General features: G+C 36.8%; 4 protein-coding genes across 4 annotated transcripts in view; 1 reads left to right on the top strand and 3 right to left on the bottom strand.

Moving 5' to 3' along the window:
* The window catches only part of LOC104789803 (probable pectinesterase/pectinesterase inhibitor 36), a 3,027-nt gene extending 2,367 nt beyond the window's left edge, over window positions 1–660 (bottom strand). Inside the window, exon 1 of the mRNA XM_019245442.1 lies at window positions 105–660. Within this exon, the coding sequence (XP_019100987.1) occupies window positions 105–569 (465 nt within the window). The 5' untranslated portion in view covers window positions 570–660. The remainder of the gene's footprint in view (window positions 1–104) is intronic.
* Window positions 1,491–4,355, top strand: LOC104788352. The gene is made up of 9 exons (XM_010514106.2): window positions 1,491–2,419; window positions 2,499–2,574; window positions 2,662–2,811; window positions 2,905–3,087; window positions 3,194–3,335; window positions 3,421–3,557; window positions 3,650–3,730; window positions 3,814–3,891; window positions 3,975–4,355. The coding sequence occupies exons 1-9, from the start codon at window positions 2,370–2,372 to the stop codon at window positions 4,020–4,022; spliced, it is 945 nt and encodes a 314-aa protein (XP_010512408.1). The 5' UTR covers window positions 1,491–2,369; the 3' UTR covers window positions 4,023–4,355.
* LOC104788351 (cysteine-rich repeat secretory protein 15) lies at window positions 5,201–6,874 on the bottom strand. The gene is made up of 3 exons (XM_010514105.1): window positions 6,136–6,874; window positions 5,416–5,523; window positions 5,201–5,332 (listed from the first exon to the last, which is right to left on the bottom strand). Exons 1-3 carry the CDS (start codon window positions 6,866–6,868, stop codon window positions 5,328–5,330), a joined length of 846 nt encoding a protein of 281 aa, XP_010512407.1. The 5' UTR covers window positions 6,869–6,874; the 3' UTR covers window positions 5,201–5,327.
* On the bottom strand, window positions 8,223–9,093 carry LOC104789802 (putative F-box protein At3g58950). The gene is made up of 2 exons (XM_010515448.1): window positions 8,689–9,093; window positions 8,223–8,369 (listed from the first exon to the last, which is right to left on the bottom strand). The coding sequence occupies exons 1-2, from the start codon at window positions 9,091–9,093 to the stop codon at window positions 8,223–8,225; spliced, it is 552 nt and encodes a 183-aa protein (XP_010513750.1).

The following is an 11,562-nucleotide window of genomic DNA, read 5'->3' as shown; positions in this document are numbered from 1 at the left end:
TAAAATATAATGCGTCTAGAAGGAATCAATCATTGCCCAATTTTGACAAACAAACGATGCATTGATCATTTTACTTAATTATGCATACATGAGAATGTATGTTATATGTTCTTACTCTTTTTCATATGACCTCTAGACTTTTTGTAGAAAGCTAAAGCTTCATGGAGCACGAACGTGACGTTTCTATGGACCAGAGGCATATCGTGACCTTGACGTTCCTGAACCAAACCGTCTAAACAAGTGTTATGGTTAGCAAGCACGCCGCTTAGCCACGTTCTAATATCTTCAACGGTAAAATTTTCATGAGCCTCGACCAGTTTCGATAGCCTAGCTTCACTCTCATCGTAGAGCTTTTCGCATTCACTTAACCCCAAATAATAATGACCACTAGTAGCAACCTCACTCTCCACCACAGCCATTGACGCAAAACGAGTCCTGGCTTCGACCACTGCAGTTCGAGCCATCTCAAGTACATCCAACTCGGCTGTGCTTGAGGCGGTTACGAGGACTGCAATGGCTAGAAAGAACATGATGGTAATTAATTTGGTGACTTTTACAAACGTGTACATTTTTTAGTTGATATTATAAGACTTTTGTTGTGTTTTAGCAATGTTCTTGAAATGCGTTTAAGTAAATGATTATTGTTGTTGTTGTTGTTGTTGTTGTATTTAAAATAGCAAACGAGGAATAGAACTTGTCGTAGAACGTAGATGAAGATGGTGGCGAGGAATCTAACACATGGAGAGAGAGATAAGACACGTGTGAGACTATGTGTAAGCTTTTGTTTCAATGATTATTGATGGCCCATGCATATGAGACTAATTTTCATTAATTACGTTATACATATCAGGTTATAAATTAATGCGACACAATCAAAGTGACTGAAGTGTGAGTACACGTGTGTATGTGTGGAGAAGAGTATTCTCCTTCTTCTTCTTAGTTATTCTTTTAAAGAGCTGAAAGATTAGTGAATTAACCTAAGTTTTAATGTACTGATATACTATATATAACGTACGTTGTCAAAAATACTGAATTAACGTTGTATTTCTTAATGTACTGAATTAACATTTTTTCAATGTTTTTAATGTACTGATATACTATACTATATGATTATGAATTTATGTTAAATGTTAAAAAAATGTGTATTTAACAAAAATTTGTTGTAGCCCATATATAATAAAATTTTGTAGTAAGTATAAAATAAAATTTCACAAACCAATTAAACAACGTAAACATTCATTAACAACTAATATTTCAATTTAAAATATAGAGAAATAAAATAGTCTATAGTACAATATTAACTACCATTAAATATTCATTACTGTATTTAGACAAAAAATAGTAAATTATAAAAATATTTAAAATTATTTTCATTTATTTATCTTGTAATATAATTTTATTAATTGGTTCCTCTAAAATTACTTCTTTTTTTTGGCAAACTGTTCCTCTAAATTACTTATGTAAATAATGAAGTAATTTTAGTTATCCAAATTACTTCTTTTTTTTACCTAGTGATCTCAGATGTTTAAGGATCACTAAGATCGTGTCTGGTCTCTCTCTCACTTTGGCGATTCGACGGAAACATCTAAACCGTCGACGAAAAACCCTCATCTCTCCCCCTCAATGACAACACTTATCCCTCACCCATCTCTCTCCTTCTTTTGTCTCTCCTCCTCTTCTACCTTCCAGAAGGTTCTATTATCAAATCCACCAGAAATTGGAGATTAGGAGACGTTGTTGATCAATTGAAAAACTTGCCCTCCTCTCGAGGAGACGTTGATCATGGTGATATCGCTTCTCTTCTTGATCTCGGCATTATCCCCACTGCTCGAACGCTCGAGCCAGGTTTCAGTTTCCTTCATCTCTTCTTAGCTTAGCTTAGCTTGATTTATTTCCTTGCCATGTTTAGTTTTTATAGAAAAAGGTGGATACTTGTTGGGATTTGGCAAAGGTTAGAAATTTAGCCAATTGGTTCCAATTCGATTAGAGAAGAGATAGGGCTCGTATGTAAAATTACTATTAGGTTAGCTTTAGCTTTCTTTAACTTGCCCTATATAATTTACAATGTGCCCACCAAGTGTTCGACTTGCAATGTGCCCACCAAGTGTTCGACGAAAGTTCTCAATACCATGGGAGACGACGACGACGACGATACACTTGTGGGAAGAGTTTTCGCGCTCAATTCTTTAATAGAACACGTGACCCTCACGTGAACAACACCCAACTGACTCTGCTGACCCCTTTTTTATAGTTATAATAGATCACTTTCTTCTTCTTCTTCCCTTCACTCTTGACCCCATTTTCTCGAGAAAGAAAAGCTCCATTCTTGTTTTCTCGAGGAACGTTTTGTTTTCAATTCCAGCCTCATCATGGAGATGGATCCATCAGACGTGAAGAAACTTGTAGCAATTGATTCTTCGTAAGTAGTCATCCTCTCCGAGTAAATTTAATTTATGCTTCTCCCTTAAATTTTTCTCTGAGAATTCGTGCTCATCCAGAGACTCAGCCGCAGAAGAATCTGAAGAGAAGAAACTAAACACCACTTCTGTTTCAGCTTTTGATATGATACTCAAGGTTTGATTTTTTCACAACTTAACAAGCGCCTGAATCTTTTTTTTGTTTAATTTTGATTCATGTTTCCAAGTTTGTGATTTTGTGCAGTCTCTTTGGAAGATTAGGGTTTTCTTTAGCGATTTTTTGATGAGTTATGTTCAAGAAGCACAACACAACCTCACAGATGATGAATCTGTTCTTCCACAAGACATACTTCGTATCTTCCTTCTCAAAAAACTGAGTCTCGCTCATCCTCTGGTCTCTTCTCTCATCTTTTAAAACCTTTTTGTGTCTTATGTGTGTTGTTATTTACTTCTTTTCTCAAGATTCATATGTTTATATACTCTTCAGGACGCAAATGGTGTTTGTGACCTGTTTCTTAACATCTTGGAGCATCTACCTAGCTGGAATTCACACTTTGAAGTGAAGGAAGTGGCGAAAAAGATTTGCAATAGATGCAAGATGGGTATGGAATATCCAGTTGAACCTTCTTTTGGTCTGATCATCAATGCTGGTTTACTCAGAGAAGTCAAGGCAAGTCCATTTTTTTTTTGTTTTGTTGTCCTTAAATCTCTTAAGCAAATGAGAAGAAACCTATCTTTCTTGAAACTGAGGCTAGAAACGTTTTTGGTTATCACAGGCATTATTCGAGAATCTTACATTCGATAAGATCCTTCAGATCATCAGGGTAGATCTTAAGATGCCTTGTGATAAGGAAGGATGTGGGAAAAGAAACTATGTTCAACGTATGATAAACAAACTTCCAACTGTTTTCACAATTGGTAAGCTTTCAAGTTAGATTGGTCATTACACATTAGCATCATGCACTAGATTTTTTACCCTTTTAATTATTCTTGTATTGTTTAGCACTTGAGTGGGAGAACGATGAGCCTCTAGGAGAGTTATTCGATACTACTTCTGTTCTGACAACTGAGATAGATATGAAAACGATATACCTATACGAAGGTGACACTGCATTCACTAAATACCGTCTTGTCTCAATGGTAAGGGTCAATTATCTAGTTCGTTCAGTTCCATTTGGGTTTCCTATTAAAGATTTTGTTACGAGAAACAACTCCAATGTTAATACATACAGGTTTGCTCGCATGGAGATGGATACAACTGTGTAGCTTATGAAAACAATGGATGGGTCAGACATTTTCGTTCTGAGAAAGAGGTAAAAGAGCTTAGACTTTTTTTTTGGTAAAAGACAAGCAAGTTACTCGATCTGTGACTGAGTGATGTATGTTGGCTGTCCAGGTTATTGGAGACTGGGATGGTGTTGTCAGAAAATTCAGAGAACTGCATATTCGACCTGAGATTCTATTTTTTGAAAACGTAAGCTCCTTTGAGTGAGTACTTGCTTGTGTTTTTCTTTTATTATGTGTGTTGGCTCTCAACTCCACCTACTTGAATTGCAGGTAAGGCAGCAAGACGAGATTGTATCCGGGCAGAAATCTGAAGGCTAAGAGAAGCTTTTTCAAGAGTGTAGGAAAGGGATAGATGTATATACGGAAAGTTCCTCGAGTCTTAAGTCAAAAAACTTTATAGGAGTCCGAGAACAATGCGTTGGAGGTGTTGTTGCACCATTGTGAACAGAGCTTTCAGTGTTTTCTTCCTCACAAGTTCAACATCCTGATTGTTATGATCATTGGACAAAGATAGTTAAATACCATTCTTCTAAATTCAACACTTGTGTAACACAACTCAGTCTCAGTTAGCATTTCTTTTGATGTATTCTCCGATCAGTGGTAAACACTTGTGTTTTTCCTTTCCTCTAAAGGAAGTATTCTTCATCACTTGTTAGTTTAGTTTCTTTGGTAGATATTTTGTTTTAGTGTACTCATTTACATTTTGAGACAGTAATAGTAGTATGTGAGAGCATGAAAGGTACAATAATGATTTTTATGAAATCACCAAGTAAAAAAACATCAATGCTTTATGCAAAAGAATCGTTCCAAACATCTTGCGGGTGAGACTTGAGAGAGACGGTTTGGTAATGAAATCACCGAATGAAAAAAAAACATATATCACAGAGGACTCTGTTCTGAAACAGAGTTACAAAAAATCTGAATAAATCAAACTTGCACGTATGAAGTTACATAGTGTTGTTAGAGGACTCTGTGTGAAACAAACCTTCCCTGAAAGGAATGAAGACTGTGGTTTCTTATAAAGTCATTGAGATTACATTGGCTTATAAATGGCAGATAGGAGAAAACCCGACGAGACTGTAAAGTCATTGAGATTTGAGACTTTATGCTACACGGCTTAATATGCTGGATCCCAGCCCTTAATTTAATGGCCCAATGAAATATATGGTGCGATCCATGAGAACCGGGTAGACCCGGATCGTAATAACACTAACCAAAAGATTGAATGAACCTCTTTAATCCTTTAAAGCCTAAAGATAGATACTCAAATCGAATCACGTTGTTGTCCGAAATAATAATAATTATATATCCGAATGTTATCATATTTTACCATCCAAGTATTGAGTATCGAATAATTGCGCCTGCTAAGGAAAGTGGGTATAAGCCTAGAAGAAACTACACTAACTAATGGAATAAAGTTAGTGATCATCTTTTTAAGGCAGACAATACGGGTCACACTATTCAACTATTTAATTCTTCCACAAAACTAAACCATATATTATAAGTCATTAATAGTTTCCTTTTGATAAAAAAAAAAAAATCAGTAAGGGATGTGTGTTCCTACAACAAAATAAAAGGAAAAATAACAACCATGCATGTATCCCAAATCGTGTCTTCTTTATATCAATCTGCAAATCAACATAATAAAATATGAGATTATGAGAATTTAAGTATAGATTAGGCAAGTAAGTAACTAAGTATATAGACTTACGCATGGAGTTTCTGCAGAGGGAGAGGAGAATAACAAGAATTGCGAATCCAGCAATAACTCCTACAATGATCGCTATTGTTTTCCCGGCGTCATCTCCATGAGTTGGATCTTTATGATTACGAAAGTATGATTACAATTTAGAAAGATCTCTTAGTATATGATGACAAAGTACATAAGATGAGATAAGACCCATAGTATCAAGCTAAGAATTAGTTTTTTTTTTCTTAAAGATGCAGTGACTTTTGGACTTTGTGGTATTGATCAAAGCTATAAAGAATATATTAAATAAAGTTGAAAAATGGGGACATGGGTGGCTATGCCTATAAAGAAAAGAATAATCTTATTGTATTTGCAATACAAACATTCTTTTCTGACCAATGATATTATAATCATGATACTCGAATTTTCCAACGAATCATTCAAAAGCTTAATTTTATATAATTCAATACTTAATGGTGTCTTTGCAGCGGAAGAAAAACATAAAAAGAGAGGATAATTTTATGATTTCTTTAGCTTTGTCGTGCTACCAAGAAGCGACTAGACTCGTGATTTTCTCAATTATAAGCGGCGGAAATATAAACTATACAATTTCATTACAATTTCAAACTATATTATTATGGCACTAACTAATTAAGCATACGCCATGAATATTAAGGAACTTAAAACGTTACGTAATTAGAGCAATATAAATGAAAGGAATATTTAAATTTATGGACGGACCTGAAGAGAAGTCATAGTAACCAGAACCCCAATAACGAGCATAGCACTGAGCTAAGTAAACCTCAGCTGCAATCGCCGAGCCACAAAGATTCTTTAACTTTCCGACAGACTCTGCAAGACAAGCCGTACAGTCACTAGGACTCAAGTCACCAACACACTGAGCATATCCCTCGACTAAACCGGACCGGCTAACTTTGTAACCGAGTCGAGTCGACTCAAGATCCGACAACACATCGTCTCTCCGTTTAAAGAAGTCGTTGTCATTCTCAACGCTCTTGGAACTACACTTCTTGTACCTAAGACTCGTGTCTGGTTTCCCAAGGAAATCGTTGGTTTCGTAACGTAAGAAGCATCCTTCGAGCTGGAGAGAAGCACCGAAAGAGTAAGGACATATGAGAGTGATTTGATCGACTGAGGTTTGGATGCATTTTAAGCAGTCTGATGATCGGAGATCGTCACGGCATTGATAGAGACCAAAGACGGCGGAAGAAGAGGAGGAGGACTCGTTGCCGACGGCAAAGCTGTTGAAGGAGGCGTCGGAGGAGGAAGTGACGACAGAGGAGAGAAAAGTGTCGCGGTTCGATTCAAAAGGTGTGTTTGGTGTGTATTTTTCCGGTGAACATCCACCGTAGATAAAGATATGAGATTCTGATGAAGATCTTGAGGAGGATGATGAGTAGAAGAAGAGGAAGAAGAAGAAAAAGAGAAGAGAGAAGAGAAAGTGTCTTCTCATATTTTTGTTCTTTTGGGGTTCTTTGTGTTTGTTTTCAAATGAGCTTTTGTTTTTTTGATTTTTCTCTTATTCATAGTGTTTTATTTTTAAAATAATAATCAAGAATGATTAGGCTCATCACTATGGGGACCGAGTTGTGATTTTTTTCTTTTCAAGTCGAACATATTTGAACGCGGCATAATATAGTGGTGACATTATAATACAAACCAATTAGAATACATACTCTAGTTATAAAATATGAAGGATGAGTGCAAAAGTACATAATAGATGATTTGGTTTAGAACATTCACTTGTTACGAATCAATACCAAAGTGTCGACAAATTGGATAATACAATTTGGTATATTATTTTGTTAGAGTGGTAAAATGATTTACTAGACATAATTAAAGCAGATTTGGTTTTGGAGGGTATAATAATTTCTTGAGACATTCTTTTGTGTAGGCAAAGAGGGACCCAATTTAGTCATGTCCTTTTGATTAGTATATGTTCGCTAGATCGATTCCATCACACATATTCTCCTCAAGCTAGTGGAGAATTTACAAGTGATAAGCAAACAACTTTCTTTAAATCCTAACCATGCACGACCAAAGGGATTAGGTTGATCATCATTGATTCAATTTATCTACAATACACTTACAAATATTACTATAAACTGGAATCTCTGAAACCGTGAGCAGTTGAAGCCAACGGGATTGGAGATTGTTTGTAACTGATCAACCAAACATATTCTTGTTATGCAGACGTTATGGTGATGTAAATAACAAGTTTCAGACGTGGAGAATATTCACCGCGCGTAAGACGTTATGGTGAACAAAGGACACGAGAAGCACAAAAAGATTCACGTGTAACTGTGTAAGACGTCATGGAGATGTTGTAGTGATCAAGAGGACACCAAAAGGAAACAAGAAGAAACTACACTTAAAAGAAATTAAGTGAGTGGAAGAAGGTTGGATAAACAACGGGAGAAGACGTGACGAAGATCACAGAGAAGATGTGTCCAAGCTCACGTGGTCAGAAAGAACCATAATCGTTTCAGTCAAAGTTGGAAACAGATGCGAGTAGGGTTTTAGACCAAAACTCAATTAAGGTGAGAATGTTTAGTTGAGTTTGGTTAACAGTTGCATCGTTTCAGTCTTTAACTTGCAGTTTGTGTTGTTACATTAAAGAGTTGCAAATATGAAGAGACACAACTCATTTTGTTGTTGTGTCTATTTGTTATCTAGCTATATAAATCAGTTTTGCCTTTGGTGTAAATAACAAATTTCAGATAAATAAAAATGTCTATTTGTTATCTAGAAAGAATGATCTTTTAATTATTACTATCTTGATATTTTAACAAATGAGCTAGCTGTGTTTATACCTCAAGGACTAGTGTTTCTAAAAGTGGACAATTCATTAAGAGAACCGGCATTGCTTGCCAGCCTTGGTCCTTGTAACTGCTAATACGTAACACTTTGAGGTTGTTGAACACTGGTATGGATTCACAGCATAGAGAAAGCGCCTGAAACAAGGCAAGCGAAAGTCAACATTATAACACAAGAACACAAGTGCAATATATACTTGTTTCAAAATCTCAAGGATTGATTTGATTTCCCTATTTGAAACCTAATATACTTGAAACATCAAGATGGCCTTTGACTGTGCATTAAAAAAAAAAAGTGAAACGTCGTAGCATATGAAATTTATATCATTAATTAAGGCTAATATAAATTTGAATCTAATAATATAATGCTTCAGAATCTCGTAGAGGATGTTTTGGTTTTGATTGAGACCAGTGGAAACAAAATATATATTAAAAAAAAAAACAAATATACACTAACCTCGAGAGTATAGCAAGATAAGTACAGTTTCTGAACAGCTCTTAAGCCACTCAAGAGCTTCCACACATTTCGAAAACGGAGAAGAACATCATCCTGATCGTCCCTTGCCGCTCTTGCTTGCCTATATTGGTCTTCAGTCAATCTAAGGTTGAGTAGAGCCTCAACTACATTTGTCAAGTTAACTTTTGGATAGTCCTCCGCAACATAATCAGAATAGTCAAAGTAAACCAGACGTGGAGTATCAAAAGAAATGCTCTTCAGACTCAACAAGTATTCAAAACCGTATGAATAGATAGTTAGCTTCCTTAGGGTTTCACTTGACACGGTTTCATCACACACGATCCATACAGTAGCATCAATGGATAATTCTTCAAGCACAGGGACAGAACGAAGAAATATCTCCATCTTGCCAATACTAATATAAGCTAGTTTTAAAACGAGCGTTTTAAGCATTGGTAAGAAAGTTTCTTCACGGCCAGTGAACAGCTCAAGACACATGTAATGATGAATTTTTACTTTCAGCTCAATTAGTGTCCCACTGTGGAAGATATTTGGAGGCAAAAAATATTTACTATGCATATCGATGGCAGAATCAAGATCAAGGTCCAAAACACCACGCTGCAGCACATTAGATATCCAACTATTCATACGACATGGACCAACACGTCCAGCATGACACGTGAGGGAAAATCTCTTAATGGGAGAATCACCCTGCAATGCAATTACTCTATCCACAAAATCTATGAAGCTCGACAGACTTTTTTTGCAATCAGAATATGGAAACACAGTGTCATGGATGTCAAGACTAGGAACAAGTGCAAACAGATTGTACCACCTCTTTGAGAGAAGAGATGTTGAAGCAGCCTCCTTGGTCGTAAGGAAGGACAAGATATGAATAACAAGATCGTCAGGTGTTGGAGTAAGCTTCTAGAAGATTGAAAGCTTGAAGCCCAAGATATCATTAGCAAGTCGGTTAATGACAAGATATGAGTAAAAGGAAAAGTTCCAATTGTAATAGGATTAGAAAAAGAGAAGTTTTCCATTATCAAAATAGGAATAACAAGGTGTGTTATGACTATAAATATCTTTGATTGAGTTGTGATCAAAGGTATGAGAGATTGAGAGCTTTGGTGTTTAGTTTTGAGTTAGTTTCTAAACATAATAAAGAGAGTTATTCTTTATTCAAAGCTTGTTAGTTCTCTTTATTTGGTATCAGAGCTTCAAGGAAGGACGATCCTTGAAACTTGTTCATCGGCCGAGCCATGGCAGACGGTGAAGCAATTATTGTAGCTGACACAACACGCAAGGAGGGTGTTCCTTCTTCGCTACAATGTCCGATGTTAACTGCCACAAATTATACCGTGTGGGCTATGCGAATGAGGATTATGCTGCGCGTACAGAAGGTGTGGGAGACAATTGAACCAGGTTCAACCGATGCTGACAAGAACAATATTGCAACGGCTTGGATCTTTCAATCCATAGCTGAATCTCTTATTCTTTAGGTTGGTGATCAGAAAACTCCAAGAGATATTTGGAACATGATCAAGAACCGGAACCTGGGAGCGGATCATGTTAAGGAGGCTCGACTGCAAACTCTTATGGCTGACTTCGAGAAGTTGACGATGTCGGAGTCAGACACAATTGATGACTTTGCCAGCAAGTTATCACAAGTCTCGTCTAAAGCAACTTCACTAGGAGTTCCAATAGAAGAGCCACTTTAGGTTAAGAAATTCTTGAGCAGTCTGCCGAGAGAAAAATTCATACAGATTGTTGCTTCNGGTCTGCTGAGAGAAAAATTCATACAGATTGTTGCTTCATTAGAACAGGATCTTGACCTCAATACAACTGGGTTTGAAGAAATCATCGGTAGGCTTAAGGTTTACGAAGAAAGGACACTTGGTAGCCACAAGCAGGATGAGACTCAAGACAAACTCATGTATGCGAGAACAGATCAACCAAACTTTGGAAACTCGAGGGGTCGAGGTCGCGGACGAGGAGGCAGAGGAAACAGAGGACGAGGCAGAAAAAGAGGTTATCAGCCGGATCACTCTTCAAACCGAAAAGAGCAGAATCAGACCAAAGAGAAGAAAGAAAGGGTTCTGATCTGTTTTCGGTGTGATAAACCATGACATTATGCATCCGCTTGTCCTGAAAGAAAACAAAATCTCCAAGAAGTCAATAAAACAGAGACGGTTGAAGCAGATGCAACCCTCTATATACATGAGATCGTTTTCTTGAATGAAGAAAATCTAGTACCAAAGAAATATGAGAAAGAAAAGAAGGAAGAGGGAACTTGGTACCTAGACAATGGAGCAAGTAATCACATGACTGGTTTGAGATCATTCTTCTCAGAGTTGAATGAAAATATCAAAGATAAGGTGAGATTTGGAGATGGATCGTGTGTAGGCATTAGTAGAAAGGGTTCAATACTGTTCGAAGGAAAGACCGGTGAGCAAACTCTCATATCTGACATCTACTTTATCCCAGAACTGAAGAGTAATATTTTGAGTTTAAGACAGGCAACCGAGTATGGTTGTGATGTAAGAATGAGACAGAACTATCTCACCTTACATGATCCGTATGGGAGACTTCTGGTAAAAGTTTTAAGATCTCCTAACAGACTTTACAGGATAAATCTCAAGATAGGAAAACCAGCTTGTTTACATTCAAGAAGCAAAGAAGAAACTTGGAGACGGCATGCTAGGCTCGGTCATATTAGTTTCAAGACCCTTAGAGACATGTCATCAATGGAGATGGTTTTTGGTCTTCCAAGGATTGACAAGGAGAATCAACTGTGCGAGTCATGCTTAGTTGGAAAGCAAACTTGTCAAGTGTTTGCAACTGCAGCAAAATACAGAGCCACTCGAGCTTTAG

The sequence above is a fragment of the Camelina sativa genome, chromosome 5, assembly GCF_000633955.1.
Source record: "Camelina sativa cultivar DH55 chromosome 5, Cs, whole genome shotgun sequence".
Classification (NCBI taxonomy): Eukaryota; Viridiplantae; Streptophyta; class Magnoliopsida; order Brassicales; family Brassicaceae; genus Camelina; species Camelina sativa.
This window is presented reverse-complemented; position numbering and strand designations above follow the sequence as displayed.